Source organism: Anabrus simplex, chromosome 1, assembly GCF_040414725.1.
Source record: "Anabrus simplex isolate iqAnaSimp1 chromosome 1, ASM4041472v1, whole genome shotgun sequence".
In the NCBI taxonomy this organism is placed as follows: Eukaryota; Metazoa; Arthropoda; class Insecta; order Orthoptera; family Tettigoniidae; genus Anabrus; species Anabrus simplex.
The window spans coordinates 642582114-642605064 of NC_090265.1; the positions used below are offsets into that span (position 1 = coordinate 642582114).

At 41.7% G+C, this 22951-nt stretch overlaps 1 protein-coding gene across 1 annotated transcript in view; it reads right to left on the minus strand.

Annotated features, from left to right (window-relative positions):
• LOC136857251 (aryl hydrocarbon receptor nuclear translocator homolog) overlaps nt 1-22951 on the minus strand; it is a 658643-nt gene that overhangs the window by 471554 nt on the left and 164138 nt on the right. Inside the window, exon 2 of the mRNA XM_068225109.1 lies at nt 11240-11344. Within this exon, the coding sequence (XP_068081210.1) occupies nt 11240-11334 (95 nt within the window). The 5' untranslated portion in view covers nt 11335-11344. The remainder of the gene's footprint in view (nt 1-11239; nt 11345-22951) is intronic.

The window sequence follows — 22951 nt, forward strand, 5'->3', positions numbered from 1 at the left end:
CAATAATCACCACCACCATCTTCACGGTAATTTGGAAGCATATAACTAAACAAATGTGAAGTGCATCTCAGCAACCATCCATACATTGCAAATCGTGAGACTAAATAAATTAGAAAACGACAAAACTCTTCATATTTCATGTTAGATAAGGCTTTTCCTTATAAAACGAAGTGTAATATGTTATTTCTTCTCATAAAACATGTTGCAGTAACACACGTAATCATAGAATTCGCGCCAAACAACAGAACATTAACGCGAACCTAGCGGTGGAAAAGAGAAAAACTATTACCCCGCTTTTAATGCAAGAAATTGGCTCTCTGTCCAGGCCTTCTAGTATCTAGTAGGCTTTGGCTAGACTCGGCCTCGAGATACTTCCGACAAGCGCCGCTAGAGTTCTCTTTACTGAGCTGTCTCGCCCGCTCATTACAACACGTTCCAGTACGAAAACCTATAAAAATTCATTAAAACTAGCAATTCAGAAGACACCAAACAGATGTGAAATAAAAAACTAAATTTCTCGAAAGAAGCAGAGAAGTCTATTAGCGAGTTTGTCACTTCTTCTCGTTTTCTCTAATTCTGCCTCAGTGTATCCGATAAACTGATCGAGAGTGCGGTCATATGGTTTAATCACCATCTTATAAATTATAAGCTCTCCTACCTTTTCCTCCACACATCTGATGTTGCGACATTCGTATTGAGTTTGGAGAGTGATGTTATGCCCGTTTCGCCATTAGAAAATCCTATATAATTTTTAGCATCTTCTGATGTGGTACAGTTAGGCAGTGCAAGGATCTCAAATCTGTAGCCGGCAGGTACTTTCCTATGCCAAAGGACGCAAATTTTTAGCGTAGTTTCTCCGTATTTCGCTTTTTCTTCCCGTAAGATTCATTTTGTTCTAACAGGAATAAAGCTCCCAAATAATCATTTGTACCATTATTTTGAATTTGGTTTACATTTTGGTCAAGTTCAGATACCTTAAATAATTTTTCTGATTTCATTACCGTGTCCTACTTCTCAATATAAAGACTATTTTCCGTAATCTGGCATTTGAAATTTCATCAATATATATTTAGATTTAACATAGATACTCGTAGCCTTTCCTTGACATAGAAACGAGACTTGTAGGTACTTCTTTTTTATTTGTGGACGACGTAGATCAGTTATATGATGAAGATATGGTATGTTCATCGTTATCTGAATCAGAAATTTTACTAAACTTTGATGGAAATACGTCATTTCTTGGAGCTGGGGCCTTCCTGCGTTTGACAATTTTCTGTTGTGAACAGGACATAAACTAAAAACAGAAGGAAATTCGTTAGGGAGAATTCGCTTGATTGATATGCTTACACTGAAACCTGATATATTAAAATGCAAGCTACATACTCGTGCGCCGGGCTGAGTGGCTCAGACGGTTAAGGCGCTGGCCTTCTAACCCCAACTTGGCAGGTTCGATCCTGGCTCAGTCCGGTGGTATTTGAAGGTGCTCAAATACGACAGCCCCGTGTCGGTAGATTTACTGGCACGTAAAAGAACTCCTGCGGGACTAAATTCCGGCACCTCGGCGTCTCCGAAGACCTTAAAAAAAGTAGTTAGTGAGACGTAAAGCAAATAGCATTATTATTACATACTCGTGCCTCGAAATAGATTGCCTGCATTTCTTTCTCACACCGCACTCCGAAGGAAAATTATGGAACGTCACATTTTCTTGATTTTTAGCGGTATCCGAAATACATACAAGTGCACAACAGTGCACCATGCTTTTCAAACTCACGGATACTCACCGACAGAGACAATACGCATAATAAACTGCATAAAATCAACACATCACAATTACTCCGTACATCACACTGTTAAGTCCGCCAAGAGCGGAACAGGAACCTGACATCTAGCGGCCAAACAGTGAACACGGTCGGGCCGTCTTTTCAGCGGCAAATTAGTAGCTATCTCCCGGCCTTGTATATCTCGTAGGCAACGGCTAGACTGATCTAGATATATTCACGCGGTCGAATAGACCTCATGCTCTAGGAGCACAAGAGTGACAGTTTTTTTTAAATTCGTGTGAGTGAAAAAGTCAAGGTGACTGGAGTGTGGGAAAAGAATAGGACTTATCAAGTGACTGAACCTGTAGGTACAGTTACATCCCGAATGATGGAATTGTTCATTAAAAGTGTACATAGACCGTCAACCGAAAGTTAATTTAAAAACAAAATTTATATTTATCTAATTTAATGAATTATTTTACCTTACATACCTGTAGAAAGAAATCCCAGTGTCAGAGTGAGTCGCCCTGATGGTGGAAATGCTTTTCTGCGACGTGTATCCTGCTTTTTAATTTTTGGAGTAAATAATGCAAGCAAGCACTGGAAATCCTCATTAGACATCCATACGAAATTCACATATGAATTCATGTCTTGAGTAGTTTATTCCCTCAGCAACTTTACAACTGGTCTTTCTTCTCTTTTTGCTATCCAGTTCCTCGCCCATATTCTTTCTCCCCTTCTTGAACTTCGTTTCTTAAGCAACTTCAGTACGACAATAGCTACCGCGATGCGTTTCCTGCGGTTGGACACATCTACCTCTCAGTCAGCACTAGCTAGAACTCAGCCTGACGGCCAAGGCCAGTGTACAAACAGTAGAACGGCCTAGCTAGCGATTCCCTAGCGATACTCTAGTTCCGCTCTATCGAGAGGAAATTCTCCAGCTATGTACACGCACCAGTAGAGTAGCCTAGCTAGAAGAGAGCCTAATCTAGCCAGATATTTCTCTACGATGTACAGGCGCCTTTACGGTGTTCGCTAGAGCATTTCAGTTCAGTTCGTAACAAATGTAACATCTTTGAAATCCACCAATTGTCAATAAGGCAATTATGTTGCAAACATATCGCGAATTTCGGTAGTAAGAAGCAGATCATAATCACGTGTGCAATGCTGTCCAAAATAACCGAAGTATAATAAATAATTTAAACTACATAAGAATGGCGCCGAGCCTCCGTGGCTCAGGCGGCAGCACACCGGCCTCTCACCGCTCAGTTCCGTGGTTCAAAAATCTCGGTCACTCCATGTGAGATTTATGCTGGACAAAGCGAAGGCGGGACAGGTTTTTCTCCGGGTACTCCGGTTTTCCCCGTCACATGTCATTCCAGCAACACTCTCCACTACCATTTCATTTCATTTGTCATTCATTAATCATTGCCCCAAAGGAGTGCGACAGGCTTCGGCAGCCGGCACAGTTCCCATCCTCGCCGCTAGATGGGGGGGCTTCATTCCATTCCTGACTCGGTCGAATGACTGGAAACAGGCTGTGGATTTTCACATAAGAATGGCGTCATCATAACGACCAGTTTAGAGAATGGATCGGATGTCTATGACAGGAACGAGTTAAAAATTTGGCGAGAGACAAGCAAAATACAGTTAGGTGGCTGCGGTTTCGGCAAGCCTCAAGGACACTATGCAGAAGGTCGGCCAGTCAAGAGGCGACCCTGGCGGGCGGGGCTCGCGCGCTACCAGCCAGTGACGTTGTTGGCCTAGGACAGGCTTCGGCGGATCAGATGACTTAAACATGTGGCCAGCCACTTCACAAACACACGTGCCAAAGTGGGTCGGGCGGGCCATATCCCTACCAGGAAGACTGCACCATAATAAACAGCCGAGTTCAAAAATCTTCCCTGCACTTCAGCTGAGTAGCCGTAACATGAAGGAGCGGTTTCAGCGACGCCAGCAGGAGGATTTACTGGATTACCGTCTATAGAACAACCGCTGCTAATACTTTATCACCAGAGCTAGAATTTTGATGACACGTCATTTTTTAATTGGTTCACAACAGACACTGCTAACTTGTACAGAAAACCTTATCATAGCTCCCATATTGTAGAAATGCTCATTCATTAGGTCATTATTTGACATTTTGTATAATTTATTAGACTATTTTATACTTTATGAGTCTTTTTCTTTCATGTCTGAGGAGTCTGAAGCATTTACGCGTGTGGTATTGGATATTATCGCAACTTTCAGTGAGGATGAATACGGAAACTTGAGAATCTTCACAACGCTGTGTCAATCTGGAGACTAAACAAACTTTGTTCGCCATTTACTTCTTGGAAATGTCCACATTCCAACTGGAGACGTCTTCCTCGTGAACAGTCAGAGATTTTCTTCTGAAGATGCGGAGCAAAGTTCTCTGCGAAGAATTTCGCCTTGTTTTCTCGACACGGCAAAACCCCAAAAGCGTATTATAATGTATATAACATAAATATAGGCTATACCAACTCGATTAGTAAATTGATTGTAAAATTTCATTTAACATGTATATTGTAAAATTTCATTTAACATTCATGTCTTTTTTTTTAAGTTTTCGGATTACTTTACTGGATTTCTTCCGTCATTTTATAAATCATTTTGTAAACATTTTGAAGGCATCAAAATCCTGGCCCTGCTTATCACCATCGTGACAATTTGAAAGTGTAACTTTTTTCCCCCCTTCAAATTATATCCCCATGAAGTCCAGCAAAAACATAAGACTTGGCAAGGGTTTAACTTACTTTAACACGCTGAATGCCATGCGTATCATTTGATACATTTGCAGCATGTCTAATTTTAATACACGCACAGTGGTCTAGTTTGAGGCAGGTGTATAATCCCTATACGCATTTAATACTTGGCAGCCACTTTTTGACGGATTTATGTTTATCACATTTTGGAAATTTTGCAAGTGGCCTTACATCCTATTTTTTCTTGTAATGAGCATTTCTTTACCAGTATAACTGTGTATTTTATTTCTCCTGTAAATCACAAGATTATAGCACTGTGTATATATACCGTACAGTATGATATACAAATAGCCTCCTAGTATAAAGTTACGTGAGATTTCACATTACCAGGCCATTCTATCAATATGATACCACCCGCACCCCAATTGGTTACTTTAAGTGGATAACAATTGAACAAATCTGTCATAACCTACAACTGGCGGCACAATGATCTTCAATGAGGTGAGCTTTCGGATATATTCTCATAACGACTGTTTATTATTAGATAACTTTGTCTCCAAACATTTAAGCAGTAAGTACATATTTCTATTTCAAAATCACTGTTCAAAGACAGAAAGAGGATTTTTGAATCACTAAACCTACTAACCCTCGTTTGCCTTTGCTTACAAGACCTAGTATTTACAGTGCACTATGTGCACGAGAACAAATTTGTTACTTTCACTGACCTGTCTCCATCTCAGCCTTGGGTTTAACTATGTGGAAGTGACTGATGTATGAGCGATGTATGCCATTCCTCATGCATCCAGTCCCTGATATGAATGGTATGGAAAGATTGCTCATAGGGTCGGTTGGTGCGTTCATTTTAGTGGGCTTGACAGACTGATATGTTATAGCAACTTCTGGCTCGGCGAGGAAAGCAACGGGAATTACCTCATTCATTTCCCTGGTACGCCTTTTCAATGACACCCAGGCCACCTATGACAGCTGATGGCGGGATTGTTGAGGATCAAACCAGCCTCCGGGCTGAGCACACAACACAGATACTAACCTTCGTAACCGAACACTCAAAAATGAGGAACGAAACCGTTCGCAGATTACAAGTTCAAGTCTGGCGCAATTTCCCGTCCTCTATTCACTCCCTCTCCACGCCAGTGTGTGTAGGTATAGTACTTCACTTCAAGTCTTGGTGATGGTATTCCAATCCCAACCATAAATTATTATAATTTCATACAATAGTGCATGCCCCAAGTAACACACATCATCAGACATATCATACACACAGTCGTACAACGGTCTGCTGGCCGAGAATGTCCCAAGCCTCTTTTGCTCAAGACTTAAGCATTTACGAAATCAGGAGCTCAGTTCTAACAGTGAGAACGCTGATACATATGCATTGGTATCGGTGTGCGAGAAAAATATGCTGGTTTAACTCCTTCGTCGAATAGTGCACGCACGAGCTCTCCACTGGATTTCAACCTTCACTGGTTAATTCCAATAGCTCTGGGGACTCGGTGTATGTGCCCTCTTCATCATTAGAATTCATCGTAGGTAGGGAGCCATCCTCAGACGCGCAGGTCGCCTATACGACGTCAACTTGCAAGACCTTCCACAGCTCTCTTCGGAAACCACACGGCATTGATTTTTTTTTTTTTTTTTTTTTTTTGCTAGGGGCTTTACGTCGCACCGACACAGATAGGTCTTATGGCGACGATGGGATAGGAAAGGTCTAGGAGTTGGAAGGAAGCGGCCGTGGCCTTAATTAAGGTACAGCCCCAGCATTTACGGCATTGATTAACCAGCTCCCCATTTCCATTCACATCACACACTATTGCTTGGAAAGATTTTATTTCAGAAAATTATATATTTTCAGCATAAACATGATATTCCACAACTATGAATTTTACTCCTCCCCTCATCCTTCCGTAAGACCACCTTGATTGTATTCAGTATGTTCACTATCACTGCACTCGTTGTGTTATAAGAATTAGAATATTTCTCGTCATCCGAGGCAAATTTTGCATAAGACTAAAATTATTTTTGCCTGGTGTTTTTTTTTTTTTTTTTTTTCATTTTCACAGCAGGCAAATGCTGGATCTATATCTTAATTAAGGCCACGGCCGTTTCCTTCCACCTTTCCAGTTCCATCGTCGCAATAAAACCACTCTGTGTCGGTACGACGTAAAGCCAATTGAAAAAAAAAAATAGCACGCCATTAGAATATGTTGTTCACAGAATTGCAAAACAAAAATTCACCGTTTTCATGTAATAATCTGATAGAAAATTAGGATTTCGTGTAACATTAACAAGAAAATATGAATTAAAATTACAATCACAAAATTTGGTCTGCTGCTTTTACGTTATTTCGTTATTATTAACCGGGAATTCTCCAAGGAACTGATACTACAAAAAACTCAAAGAACCAAGAAAGATCCTCTTGAAAATCTCAATATGTCATAATCACTGGCATACGCATGTGCATAGTCACATCTAATACAAAGAGCTCCAAAGCCGACTTCAGGAGCTACAATTTGATTGATATTATAACTACCGTGGTTTTGAACTTCATCCGTGATGAAGATACATTTTGTTTATACAATTCCAGGAACAGTCAACTAATGAGTAGGTATACGTATTTGAACAATTTATTTTACATTTTAACAGGATGAAAATGAAAAGCTACAGCCTGTTTTCTAGTCAATGACTGGGTCAGGGATGGGATAAATGAAGCCTCCAACTTGCGGCGAGGATAGGAATTGTGCCGGCTGCCGAAGCCTGTCGCAATGATTAATGACTGACCGATGAAATGAAATGATAGTGGAGAGTGTTGCTGGAATGCAAGATGACAGGGAAAACCTGTTCCGCCTCCGCTTTGTCCAGCACAAATCTCCCATGGAGTGACAGGGTACATTTTAACAGGATATGGTGCTAATATAAAATATCATATTCATGTTCATTAAACCAAGAATATTACATCTATTCCGCATAAAATTAACCGCGCTTTTAATTCAATTTCGTATTCTGTCACTAATTCAATGTTGCTAAAATTTCACACACTGACAGCATAAAACATTATGGCACATTAACGTGTTTTGAACAAATTTCGCATTTATGGATGTTAAAATTGATGATGCATTTTGAATATATAGGCTATTATATTTCTACAAACCACTCTCCTTTCAAAAAGCCTGCTTGGATGCGTAACCTGAAGTTGACGAGCATATGAACTCGAATACTGAGTCCCTATAATCCTGGATTTTCATGTCACATTTTTGATTACCTCCATAAATTGTCTCGGAAGTACTGAAATACGGCCGAATACTCCTACAAGCAATACCACAACATGGTGAAATTGAAATCGCGACACTTTTAGGCACATGGCCAACATATGGGCCTATGCGAAGCGTACAGAGCCTCGTTCGAAGGTCTTTAAGGATCAAGTGGAAAGTTTTTTATATTAAATCTACTTTTACAGTAAGAACTTACGCCCATCAATGATATCCATTCAAAATCGAATTATGCCATTAAACTGATGTGAATATTCGCTACTGCCGCGAAATGGAAAATTTTAAGTCGTTAGTGTTGGCACTTCTAACAGAACAATATTAAAACAATCTTACCTATTCGTTGTCAGAAAAACTGTTGATTTCCTCAAATACTGCACTAGTTTAGGCATGGAGTTTGCGTGGAAAACAATGCTGATGAATACAGGGCGATTCACAACGAGTTACCTCCGTCGTTTTGAACAAAACTGCCGGATAAAACAGGATTCAGAATATTTCCTGATTTACACCCACGTGTTTTCTCTCCAGTTTATTGAGTAAAAGTAGAAATATGAATTTAACTTGTAAGAAATTATATTAAATTACTTTTATTCTGAAGCTGAAACTGTGTTGCCTGATTTATCCCTTCGTGCAGATATCCCTGATTCACAGGCGTGGGGTCCAAGTGCACCGAAGCGCACCCCGATATACCTAAAAATAATCTGCGAACTCTTGCGTATTTTAAAGACTCCAAGAATGTAGTGGTACGGCCTAAGATGTGATATTGTCCACAGCTTCTTTTAGCACTTTCAGCATCAAACAGACAATATTTTAGAAATATCGCTAGATACCTCGTTAGGCGCTCATTATGTCACCACAATTATGAAAAAGTCGCCAAGAAGCAACCCTGCCGTCATTTAGACGAAGCTGAATTATCAGAGGAATTTAGTCCGCATATGGGAAGTTATGAAACGCAGCCTGCAGCCCATGACGAAAACAGAGAACGAGATTAAAGGATTTAATGCAAGAAAGGATTCGAACTTCAGTAGAAATCGTTTATAACGACTCCGAAGGGAGCACCAATCAACGGTCGTTATGGCCGATAGTCGCACAAGCCGGTTTTTATTTCTGTTTTGTTGCTAAAAATGCCATATCTATAAGTTTTAGGCTGCACAGTTACATGGTTAATTAACGGAATTTAGTTAAAACTTAAAAAAAAAGTAACTGGAAGAAGTACAGTATTCACAGTACAGTATTTGTGGAGTGGGACTGCGACGAATTTCATCGATTTCGTTTGAAGAATAGGTTCATTGATCGGTACATTATTTGTTGTTTGCTGCTTAAACCATCTACGTAAGGATTTTCAATATTTTTGTACTAAGATATTCTAGCACGCTTCATTTTTAAAGCTTTCTTCGAAATGAGACTGTATTTTTTCTCTGTCTTTCCAAATTGTAGAAGTCCTTCGCGATGCTGGCGTTTGTTTCCCCAGTTTTCTATTCGCCGTATAATGTGTGACTTTTCTACAATATTAAACACTTTCCTTTTACTTTGCGACGTCTTCACAGCGATGCTGGCGTTGACTATTTAAAAGACAGACTGATTTCAAATCTACAATAATAAGCGTTACATTGTTGTCAGCAATCTCCAAATGCGTAACAAACAAAAGTCAACGTTGGGCGTTATAGCTGATAAATTTTTCCGGAAATGTGATCAAAATACGTCGTTTTATACGATATGTTCTAATAAGCGACGTTGTACTAAGCGATGTCGCAATGAACGGTTTCGACTGTATTTCCAAGCACTGATGGATAGGCTATATTTTTTCATAAGTTGTTTTGCGTTGCACCAACACAGATATGTCTTATGGCGACGAGAGGGGATAGGAAAAGCCTAGGAGTGGGAAGGAAGCGGCCATGGCCTTAATTAAGGTACCGTCCCAGCATTTGGCTGGTGTGAAAATGGGAGACCACGGAAAACCATCTTCACGGCTGCCGACAATGGAGTTAGAACCCACTATCTCCCGAATGCAACACTACCGGGCGAGTTGGCCGTGCGCGTAGAGGCGTGCAGCTGTGAGCTTGCATCCGGGAGATAGTAGGTTCGAATCCCACTATCGGCAGCCCTGAAGATGGTTTTCCGTGGTTTCCCATTTTCACACCAGGCAAATGCTGGGGCTATACCTTAATTAAGGCCACGGCCGATTCCTTCCAACTCCTAGGCCTTTCTTATCCCATCGTCGCCATAAGACCTATCTGTGTCGGTGCGACGTAAAGCCCCTAGCAAAAAATAAAAATGCAACACCGATATTTAATGCTGCACTGAAAATTCCTTTCTGCAATGACTACCTGCTAAAGTAGCTTCCGCACGCGATTAAAATGACACAAAGCGTTGCTTTTACTGAATTAAGATGCGAGATTAATTTGATGAGTGGGTTATATAGAAACAAGATCATATGTTAATGTTGTTGTTTTCATTGTAGAATAAGGGCGTTTAAGAAGAGAAGTTGACTGTGTTAGGCGTAAGTAGGCTTCCTTAGTGTTCTCCACCTACGGTTAACAGTAAATCATCATGTTACTGTATAGGCGTTTGGGCTTATACCGTGTCAAGAAAATAAGGTGAAATTTTTTTTACGCTTTTCCAGCCCTCATAAAGATCTGAGTTCAGGTCTCAAGAAAATAAAAAAAAAAACACCAACACATTATGTGAAATTGTGTGTTGGGATGTTCCTTCACCTGCACAACTCGAAATGCTTCTACCATAACCTCCAAAAACACAATATGAGATTCGGCCATGGAAAGTGACCATTTGGATCACTGAAACTTTATGATCATAGTTCCGCTTGGGAATGCATCCAAAAGAATCGAACAAGCCGAAACTCTTCAGTCTGAGAGCAAGGGAGCCTACGTACAACGTAGGAAAGCCGAGACGTACGTGCACTGCTCCCGTCGAACCTCTGGTGATAAACACGCCCCAAAACACTGAAGAGGAATTCATTGAGTCTATGAAGATTGGAAATAGTGTTACTCTACAACATTCGCAAATGAAGGATCCAGTCAAAATATGTATGCATTTTAATTTCACCTTTGCACATTAGCTTTTTCCTAACACCGACCGAACAACCGGGGAAATATTCCACGCTCAGAAGACCTGCGCCCGTAGGTTCGCAGAGTCCCCACATATCTTTTACACTCAATACTGGGAAATGGTAGCATATAAGCATGCTGAAATAAAGTTCTTCCAGTTATTCTCGGTCACGTTTACTGATTAATTTACACAAAACAATAACTTCCCGTACCTGACATCTTCAGTCAAGAAGGCAGTTCATATGGGGGATAAAATTCCACATAAGCCACTTCTCTCATCTACCACTGGCGCGCACCAGTTTCTATGTAGTGCTGCTTTAATTTTAAATATTCGACGATCTCCTTCCTGTCCTTCAAATATAACGACATAAAGAACTATCAAAATTGATAATACTGAAGGACCTTACCTCGGTTGATGGTGCTGCGCAACAGTAGCCGCGGGAGGATCTGGATCGTCCTCCACTTCTGGGTCAGCATCCACCGCCTCGCGCGAATCCTCCATGGTCCGTGATCTGCAAGCACCAGAAAAACATAGTGAATATCTTCAGATACGGTAAGGAAGAAGTGTAACTGAAAGAAAATGCAAGAACTGCAGATAAAACCCTGACTGAGCAAACACACAAAAAAATTCTACTGAACTTCGCACCAGCACATCGAAGGTTACCAGCGATGGAAGGATAGGAATGGGCTAGCATTGGGAAGGTAGCAGCCATGGCCTTAATTAAGGTACAGTCCCAGCATTTGCCTGATCTAAAAATGGGAAACCACAGAAAACCATATTCAGGGCTGCCGACGGTGGGATTCGAACCATTATCTCCCAAATGCAACCTCACAGCTGTGCGACCTTAACTGCATAGCCAAGTCCCTCGGTCATTACACAAAGATGACTGAGTATGAATAAGATGTAGGCCCTATGTTGAGACGTTAGCCCGAAAGCTGGTTGGATCCTCAACAACTCCACCATCACCAGCCGTAGAAAACTGAAGAGACGTACAAGGGAAGAGAAGGGAGACATGTTTCTTCGTTGCTTTCCACATTGATTCAAAAGGTGCTATTGCACAAATCTGCTAAGCCCACTGAAATGCTCAAAACAACAGACCCCATGAACGACATACCCGGAACATTTAGGGCCTATATCAGGGACTAGTTGCATAGTATTGTTTAAGCGAACAATAAGACTGAGGTCAATGAAAGTAACTAATTTGTTCTGGCTCATACCACAATATACAGCGCACTGTAAAACACAATATTCCCCCCCCCCCCAAAAAAAAAACAACCTGGAAAGGTGAAGAAGATATGCGGAAGAAAATTGCATGGTTATCGCTCGCCAATCATTTATAACTTGTGATAACAATGACATCCTACAGTCTGTTTAGATGTTTCACATTGGTCTGCATATTCCACTAGATGATTTTTCAACCCCGCAACCCTGCAAACCATAATTATGCTGTATTAAGACAAGTAGACGACAACATCATTTCTTGGGAAACAAACGAGATAAGGTTGTACAACGGCTACATTTAATTAACCAAATAATCGCTCAAAAAAGTTCAACATTCGGCAGTTCAAAATATAACCAATTCAATTTTAATACACGTGAGAATAAACACACTTCTTGCTTGTCCCAGTGAACATTTATCGTCTATCTCAATGATTTTAAAAAATAAAACTGAACGTCGCAATGACTACTGCTCTTTGTAATGATGGCATAATAACGAAAATTACTTATTAACATTTCGAAATAAACTTGTAACGTATCAAGTCTGCTCAGTACACATTACAACGGGAGCGGCGTGCACGTTCGCCATTTCAACCTGCGACTTTGGGCGGGACCAGCGCACGAAGTAGTGACGTCACCATCCGACTCGTCTGCCCCTTCCAAGCCGCACCATTCATATATGTCTTTTCACGAGAGTTTTAATTCTAATGTTAAAAATGTATGTCCATGCCTCCACCAAAGAAAGAGTTGTGATTCGCTGAGCGTGTAGTACCGACATCCACCCCGTCAACGTCTTGTGTTCGGACGTACAGGGCTGCGCATCGCATACGACAACAGTGCGAAGATCTGAACTTCCGAATAAACGACTAAACCTGGATTCTGTTGACTTAGTTTAATGAACACATTCACAATGCACTGCCTATGGTCACTTCTGAGCGGTTTTCCTCGTTTGTGCTTTACTACACACGGACCTACCTCTTGCTCCATTTCCCTCACTGTGAGTACGGACTCACTGACAACTGCAAGAAGCAACACCTTATCACCACGTTGTACAGCTTAAGACTTTCTCCCACTACGAGAGGACTTCCTGTATTACACCACGCCTTGCGCCTTCACCTTATCACCACGTTGTACAGCTTAAGACTTTCTCCCACTACGAGAGGACTTCCTGTATTACACCACGCCTTGCGCCTTCATTTCTCGTTATTTAAACACTATTTCATTACAAAAAGCATGTATATATCGGTATATACGACAACCATATTTTAATTTGATTACGTACACGTCCAAACTCTCTAAATGTAATAAACTAAAATAAAATAAAATTAATGCGACGTACTACTTTTCTTCGCATACAGTCGAGTGAGTGCGGCAGTTGCTTCTCCAATCAGCTACGTCTTTGTCCACGTGTAAAGGCAAGGTGTTCCGCCTATTTGTTTACATCAGGATTAAACTCTCGTGAAAAAACGGTATAGTTGAGCCTAGGGCTGCCCCCCTCTCTATTCGCCAGTGGAGGCGCGTCGGCCAAATGGAAATTACGAGAACGATATTCTACCTCGCGAGGTTTCTGGATGTGTTCAGCCTCCAGACTGTTTCGCAACGACTGACCCAATTATATACACTTGCTACAAAAAGTATTGGCACACTCCATATTGTTGTACTATTGGGAGCAATGAACGACAATGTAGCATTCAACATACTTATACACGTAGACAGAGATACGGTAGATACACAATATTACGTACGATATTATGCAGGGACACGAGCAACGAGCGATTTCGGAAGGAAAATAAAGTATTAGAACCGCCAAATAATTATTAGCACAGTGGAGCCCTCGTACGCCTTGGTGGTGTAAACAGCATGGAACACAAGGTCATGTCTCTGTATCGTCACTGAGGCTTGTTTACCAGTCAGTCTGACGGTAGACTTCTTCTTCTGCTAGTTGCTTTACGTCGCACCGACACAGATAGGTCTTATGGCGACGATGGGACAGGGAAGGGCTAGGAGTTGGAAGGAAGCGGCCGTGGCCTTAATTAAGGTACAGCCCCAGCATTTGCCTGGTGTGAAAATGGGAAACCACGGAAAACCATTTTCAGGGCTGCCGACAGTGGGGTTCGAACCTACTATCTCCCGAATACTGGATACTGGCCGCAATTAAGCGACTGCAGCTATCGAGCTCGGTCCTGACGGTAGATGTGGTAGTGCTCAGTACTGTGAACATGGGACCAAAGAAAGGAGAACAATGGTCTGCTGTTCGAGAAAACATTTTGTTACTGCAGTCACAAGGCAGAAGTTACAGAGAGGTCGGTAGAATATTTACTATCAGCTTCTCCACTGTGCGATATGATATGTTATACACAAATATAAGGAGCATGGATCTACAGAAAACAAAGCCAGATCAGGTCGCCCACGAATACTCGATTGTACGTTTAGTCCAAAAAGATTCGACAAGAAGTGCTGCCTCCTTAACTGCGGACGTCGCCACATCTAACAAGACGGTAAGTGCACAGACAGTACGGAATGTCTTGCATAGCGCCGATATACATGGCAGATCCCCACGAAAGAAACCATACATCTCGGAGTTACATAGGAAGAAACGCCTTGCGTTCGCCAAGGAATATTGTGGAAAACCGCTGGAATTCTGAGACACTGTCATATTCTCAGACGAGTCGAAGTTCAACCTGTTTGGTTCTGACGGACGAAAGAAAGTGTGGCGAAAACCTAACACCGAATTACACCAGCAACCCACAGTGCCAACAGTAAAGCATGGTGGTGGACATGTTATGGTTTGGGGGTGCATGGCATCCTTGGGAGTTAAAAAGCTGCCCTTTACTGAAGGACATATGGATCAGTACAAATACATTGGTGTGTTGCGGGATAATTTATCCAAGAGTGTACACATGCTCGGCCTGGATGGGATCTTCCATTTCCAACAGAGTAACGACCCCAAACACACTGCTTTAAAAACTCAAGAGTGATTACTGTATAATGCCCCCAGACGACTTCTTGCTCCACCACGGAGCCCCGATTTGAATCCCATCGAGCATCTGTGGGATCATCTTGGAAGAGAAAAGACCAAGCGCCGCCCGTCTGGTACAGAAGAACTGAAGAGGGTTCTATAAGATGGATGGTCGGCAATTGCACCTGAAACGACGAGGAAGTTGGTGCATTCAATGCCGAAACGTCTGGAGGTTGTCATTCGTGCTAATGGCTTACATACACGATACTGAAACGTAAGAACGACACCTACAGTGTTTAGTAGTAGGGTTAAGGTGCTCACGCTGAGCCTTCCGTCCCGCGGGCGCCCAGCACTGTAGCCTAAGTGGGCGGGCTGGCAGGCGATGAGCGCAGCGTATGCTATTCAACTAAAGTGACGTTATCGCTACGTCACAGACCGTGAAGGCTGGGCGAAGTCCTCGCAGTCACTCTCGATCACTGCGGCGATACCCAAGTTTGAAATGGAAGCAGAAAATATAGAAAGAGGGCAGAAATCCACAATTTAAATTGTAAGAAATAACTTACGTTCATTGCAGTTTATGTATTTTGACCGGATACAATAATGAGTTAGGTCTACAACCTCAAATATTTTTATAATGTACGTAATGAATTACAATTTTTCACTATTAAATTTTAAGAGGTGCTTTCGAAACATGTCGAACATACAACGGAATTAAGGTGGATAAGCTGTGGCTTGTGGTTGTTTGGATTTAAATTATCTGATAGACCCACCAACAATCCAATCATGCTTGCCGCGAATAACATCAGTTAGGTTATTTATTATTTATTATATTGCTGTTGTACTTTAATCTAGGATAGTAAACATCTATGTCCTCACTCGTGATGAAACTCCCTCTCGCCATTTACAGCCTAGCTATTATCATTTGACGCCTATTTTAAATACCATGTTCAGAAACTCAGTGAACAGAGAAAGTCACACAACACTACGACACTGCGCAAAATCAAGCAGTAAACTTGTTGAATTATGTAATTATATTACTTTCAGCTTAATGAATCACAGGAATTTTACTTTTAAAAAAATTGAATTACTGTCATGTCCATCCAAGGAATTGTAAATCGTAGCTTGTACGCTTAAACCCTGTACCACCGGGCGAGTTGGCCGTGCGCGTAGAGGCGCGCGGCTGTGAGCTTGCATCCGGGAGATAGTAGGTTCGAATCCCACTATCGGCAGCCCTGAAAATGGTTTTCCGTGGTTTCCCATTTTCACACCAGGCAAATGCTGGGGCTGTACCTTAATTAAGGCCACGGCCGCTTCCTTCCAACTCCTAGGCCTTTCCTATCCCATCGTCGCCATAAGACCTATCTGTGTCGGTGCGACGTAAAGCCCCTAGCAAAAAAAAACCTGTACCTTTGAAGATTGTAACAAAAAATTATAACGTGTCAGTTTTCTTTGAATTAATAAATATAAGAAAATAAAACTGACAGTTTATCTCGAGCGCAGTATAAATTAATCCGGAATATCTTGAAAAGTCAGGTTTCTTTTGCGATTATAGCGCTTTGTTTTAAATACTGCACCCCAATCAGCATTTCGCTGAGTGGTGGAGGAGAGCTTCGAAATCACATGTGAACGTCAATGCTCCCTTCCCTTCAAAGTTGGTCGCTCTCTCGCTTCACTGTGACGTGTGCTTGTTACGTAAGCTGCCCGCATTTACGTCACACCAGCCCGGCCGCACTCGGCTAGCCTCAACGGGCGCCCAGCTGAGCACCTCTGCTGTAGAGTTCTCGTTCTACTTGTCTGTCGCCGTGTGGGAACTTTTGAGCCAAGCGCTGTGTAGCGAATGTTGATTGCTGATGCGGCGTCGGAGAGAACACTGGATATCTGCAGGGGACAGGGAACGGAGGTTCTACTGGAGTGAACAGGCAGCGTACGTCATACTGAACTGCGAGACTGACGTGCGCAGGCTGTGAACTGAGGACTGCGAAAGCGACAATGAGAAGAACTGAGTAACTGAGGGAGACTAGAGTGGTTGTGAACGAAGATCCAGGGTGAGTTATTGTGAATGAACAGAGAAAATTGAGAGAGAGCGCGAATTGTGTAATTGTGTCATCTGTATTGTGACCAGTCGGATACTCCTACCAGTGGAGCTATGGCGACCTACAGGTCTTTTTTCGAGAGTTGGAGTATGGCGCTGGCGCTGGTGTTGCAAAAAATGGCGTGTTGCCATGGTAACGCAGGCAACGTCGAGATATATAGGTCCATGGCACTCGGCAGCCCTGAAGATAGCTTTCGTGGTTTCCCATTTTTACACCAGGCAAATACTGGGGCTATACCTTAATTAAGGCCTCGGCCGCTTCCTCCCCAATCCCCTGTCCTATCCCATCACCGCCATAATACCTATCCGGGTCGATAGGATGTAAAACAAATTGTAGCTTACTATTAGTTTGTTCATAGTTGAAGGTTTACTTTCAGGTTAGTTTAGTTGCAGTTGGTAGCGATTGTCATTGAATTACGAACCGGTTACTTTTTTTAAATTATGCTTAGTGGTTCCTAACGTTTCAGTATTCTGTTACGCGTCAAATATTCCCGTCGTGATTTTGTGATTTACATCTACATAAACTGTTGATCTCAGGTAGCTTTTGACGAAAGGCAATGCGAAATATTTGAACTAATAAATGAGTTTCTATTCTCGCTTTAAATGTAAAACGTTTTTTCATGTTATCGTGTGTGCTTTAGTATTACGAAAATATAATAAAATCGTAGAGAATGAATGAATCATGACTTTCAAAAAACGAGAGTTCGTGAGAGGGGCGTGGCACTGCCTATTCTTCGCAATATTGCTTGGTGGTGTTTATTAATTTGTCTGTAGTTCAACCTTTTGCCACTCAACTGTCAGACTCCCAACTCTGAAAAAAAAAAAGAGTAGGGCCTACAGATCATATTTGTTCTAAGAATCTAAGGCACTATTGCCGTCACAACTCCTGGGGTTCTTGAATTGAGAAGTCACGTCCCTGTAGTTCAGGTATCAACGGTTATCAAAACTGTAAACCTGCGTACTACTTGTGTTGCCGCTGTCGACATTGTCGTGTATGGTGTTGTGAATCACACTCGCCTTATCCATATATTGTACAATCTTTGACAGCTTAATTACATAAATGTGTCCTCCTAGGGTTGTTCTTGCTGCAATTCTACACAATGAATAAACATACGGCTATTATTTTGTGTAAAACAGATTTTAAAAAATTGCTGCCACAACACAGCTTGAACCCAATAACTGTACATACCACAATCGGGGCACACTTGTTTCTTTGCAAAGGAATGTATTACTTCTATGTGGGTCAGCTTGACCCACTACAAGAAAGTGAAGGTATTACATCGAATGTTTTTCAGCTGGCATATTAATCAATAATAAATTGTTACATAACATTTCTACTCATGGTACCTCCACAAGCGTGCACACTCAGACATGTACTGAATAGAATTCGGGAGCTAAAGATAAATTTCAGAACCCGTGTCAAGACAATTCTCGTGTTTGGTCTTCCCCTACATTTCAGTAGATGAATGTTGAGAGGGAACTTACATTCAGTCCGGGACATCTTACCGAAATCAGACTGAAAATAATGAAGATAATAGGCCTACGAAATAACACTAACGTTGACAATTAGATATTTACGCATGAATAAACTAATTGTATTTCTGTTATACTTTTTTGTGTTTAGCATGAACTCAGTCTAAGTTGTGGGACTTTCAGCCAGTACTGAAGCTCCAGAAATGAGAGCTTCTTATCGGCAGTGCGCAAATACTGACTTTAATGTCCTTCCTCCTTGAGACATGACTGGCAGTAATTATACAGAGATAAAGAGGTCGTAAGGGTGGACGAGAGAGAGACAGTTCGTTCAGTTGCGATTGCACTACTTATAAACCAGAATTCCTCGATTTCCTTTCAAACACGAAATTTTCAAATTTGCCACGCGTAGAATCCGGGATAAAATACTCGCACACTTTTACTTCTTCTTCCACCACTTTCCCTATACATTGCTGACGTTGCAAGTGCCAACTGTGTGAATATATATATATATGCATGCATGCGGACTTGACCCTGTTTTACGGCCGTATGCCCTCCCTGAAGGCAACCCTATGTGAAGCGATATAATAACTGTGTGATTCTCTGGTGGCTGGTAGTGTGGTGTATTGTGTGTCTGTGAAAAGGTGTGTTTTGAGACGAGCAAAAACATCAAGTCTCCGAGCCAAAGGAATTAACCAAACGTGTCTACAATCTCCGGCACCGGCGGGAATAGAACTCGAGACCCTATGGCCATGACGCTCACCATTCAGCCAAGGAGCTCGCACACTGTTGTTACAAAAATGTCTACAATAAAGAAGATAATGTAAATGAAATAATAAACTTTCAGCTCATTAGGTCGTGTCGAGTACATATAGGCTACTGCCTGAAAAATATATTGAACCATCCAGAAGAAATGGTCGGATATCAATGCAACCTCATTGTGCGTCTCCATTTGGCCGGTGGATCGAATCGTGCAATATCCAGACTTGTGCGGCATTCAGTTGTGACAGTAGCCCAATGTTGACTGCATGGGAACGTGAAGGCAGGTATACTCATCGTCTAAGTTCCGGTCGACCACGTCTGACCACTACAAGGGAGGATCGCCGAATTGTGCATCAAGCACACCGTAACTCCTTCACATCTGCGCCTGCAATCCGAGAATAAGTAATGAATTCCTGCGTCATACAGCACAAGTTGAAAGAAAAGAGCGTGTGGGATTGTTTCAAGGAACATGTTGCACAATGAAAAGGCTCAAGGAAACACAATAGAGGAAGAGCGAATAGTCATGAAAAATGAAGTCAGCAGGGCTGCTGAAGAAATGTTAGGAAGGAAGAAAAGATCAACTAAGAATCAGTGCATAACTCTGGAGAAACTACACCTGATTGATGAACGACGAAAATACAAGAATGCTAGAAATGAAGAGGGCAGAAAAGAATACAGGCGATTAAAGAGTGAAGTGCCGGGCTGAGTGGCTCAGACGGTTAAGGCGCTGGCCTTCTAACCCCAACTTGGCAGGTTCGATCCTGGCTCAGTCCGGTGGTATTTGAAGGTGCTCAGATACGACAGCCCCGTGTCGGTAGATTTACTGGCACGTAAAAGAACTCCTGCGGGACTAAATTCCGGCACCTCGGCGTCTCCGAAGACCTTAAAAAGTAGTTATTGAGACGTAAAGCAAATAACATTATTATGAAGTGGATAGAAAGCGCAAGGTAGCTACGGAAGAATGGCTGAAGGAGAAGTGCAAGGATGTCGAAGGTTGTATGTTCCTAGGAAAGGTAGATGCTGCATACAAGAAAATCAAGGAAACCTTTGAAGAAAGGACATCTATGTATGAATATTAAGACCTCAGATGGAAAGCCACTTGTAGGGAAAGAAGACAAAGCAGAAAGATGGCGAGAATATATCCAACAGTTGTATCAAGGTGAAGATGTAGATAATTTGGTTCTGGAACAAGAAGAGGCTGCTGATGATGCTGATGAAATGGGAAACCCAATTTTGAGGTCAGAGTTTGACAGAGCTGTGAGCGACCTAAATAGGAACAAGGCACCTGGAATTGATGACATTCCCTCTGAATTACTGACTGCCTTAGGAGAAACCAGCATGGTAAGGTTATTTCATTTAGTGTGTAAGATGTATGAGACAGGAGAAGTCCTATCCGATTTTCGGCAGAATGCTGTTATACCTATTCCCAAGAAAGCCGGTGCTGACAAGTGTGAAAACTATCGCACCATTAGTTTAGTATCTCATGCCTGCAAAATTTTAACACGTATTGTTTACAGAATAATGGAAAAAGAAGTTGAAGCTGAGTTGGGAGATCAATTTGGCTTCAGAAGAAATGTAGGAACACGTGAAGCAATCCTGACTTTACGTCTGATCTTAGAGGATCGAATCAAGACGGACAAGCCCACATACATAGCATTCGTAGATCTAGAAAAGGCATTCGATAATGTTGATTGGACCAAGCTATTTAAGAGTCTGAAGATGATTGGATCAGATACCGAGAACGAAGAATTATCTACAATCTGTATAAAAATCAGTCCGCAGTGATAAGAATCGAGGGCTTTGAAAAAGAAGCAGCAATCCAGAAAGGAGTGAGTCAAGGCTGCAGTTTGTCCCCTCTCCGTTTCAATGTTTACATAGAATAGGCAGTAAAGAAAATCAAAGAGGAATTTGGAAAGGGAATCACAATCCAAGGAGAGGAAATCAAAACCTTGAGATTTGCCGATGATACTGTTATTTTATCTGAGACTGCACAAGATCTCGAGAGGCTGCTGAATGGTATGGACGAAGTCTTGGGTAAGGAGTTCAAGATGAAAATAAATAAGTCCCAAACAAAAGTAACTGAGTGCAGTCGAACGAAGGTAGGTGATGCACGTGATTAGATTAGGAAATGAAATCTTAAAGGAAGTAGATGGATATTGTTCTTTGGGTAGTAAAATAACTAACGATGGCAGAAGTAAGGAGGACATAAAATGCAGATTAGCTAGTTGCTTAACCCTTTACTGCATACTTTACACCTGTACACATAACATAAGACAAAACAGCCCTACAACCGAAGGTACTCCTTCCACCCCGTCAGCATCCACGCGTACCAACCACCGTTTACTTTACGTGGGCCCTCCCCATCACATTACCACAGGCTTCAGGAGTACCTCTGGCTCAACCTCAAAGACATTACCGACCTACGGTCGTGCAAGTATACTTGCGCCCTGCAATACGTACCCATGGCCAGTAGGCAGTAATGTTCGGTCTTTGAATGTTAAAAGCTTAGCGTGAAATCGTGAAAAATCGTATATATACCCTGTTATGGCAATTCACATCACATACGAGTGTTAAGCTATTAGCCCCAGTTAAGAATTGCTGGTAAATATAAAACACTGAACGTAAGTTGAACATTGAAGCTTGAAATTTTCTTCACCAAACGAAAACGAAAAATAATTCATGCAGTAAAGGGTTAACGTCGCACCGACACAGATAGGTCTTATGGCGACGATGGGACAGGAAAAGGCTGGGAGTGGGAAGGAAGCGGCCGTGGCCTTAATTAAGGTACAGCCCCAGCATTTGCCTGGTGTGAAAATGGGGAAACCACGGAAAACCATTTTCAGGGCTGCCGACAGTGGGGTTCGAACCTACTATCTCCCGAATACTGGATACTGGCCGTACTTAAGCGAGATCGGCCCAAGAAGACCTGGAAGAGGGCGATCGAAAAGGAAATCACAGAGGTGGACAAGACCTGGAGTGAAGTTAAGTCTGTAAATACCATCTTTGGAGTTGGAACCCAGAATGTTTAGGATAACTCTCATTTCCTTAATTGCATGTTCAAGCAGGTTGTGTGTTCGAAGTATTAAATATTCTGCTGCATGTAATGCTTCAGGTCTAATTACAGTTTGATATTATCTAATTTTTGCATTTCGAGTGAGATACTTTTTGTTTGATGTGTTTTGAGTGAGTCGGAAGGCTTCTTCTTCTTCTTCTTCTTCTTCTTCTTCTTCTTCTTATTATTATTATTATTATTATTATTATTATTATTATTATTATTATTATTATTATTATTATTATTATTTTAATATTTCCGCTAAGAACCGGTTTGCCTTCGAAGCGAAGAAGTCAAATTTTAAATTTCTGACCGCGCTGATGATTACCTGTTCAGATAATTCTGTAGAGACTGTAACAAGCGGAAGGCGGATTATCCTCAATATTACAGGCAAGGTAAGATATTCCTGCCAATTTCACGCAAGTTTCCACAGGAGATTAAAGACATGAGGCTTTGCATAGTCTCGGTGTGCTACGTCTGATCTTTTATGTTCAATGTTTCGATGGTGTCCCTCTAACTGGCTGCAAACATCTGAAGAGATAGTTTTAATTTGCAGAAGAAATAC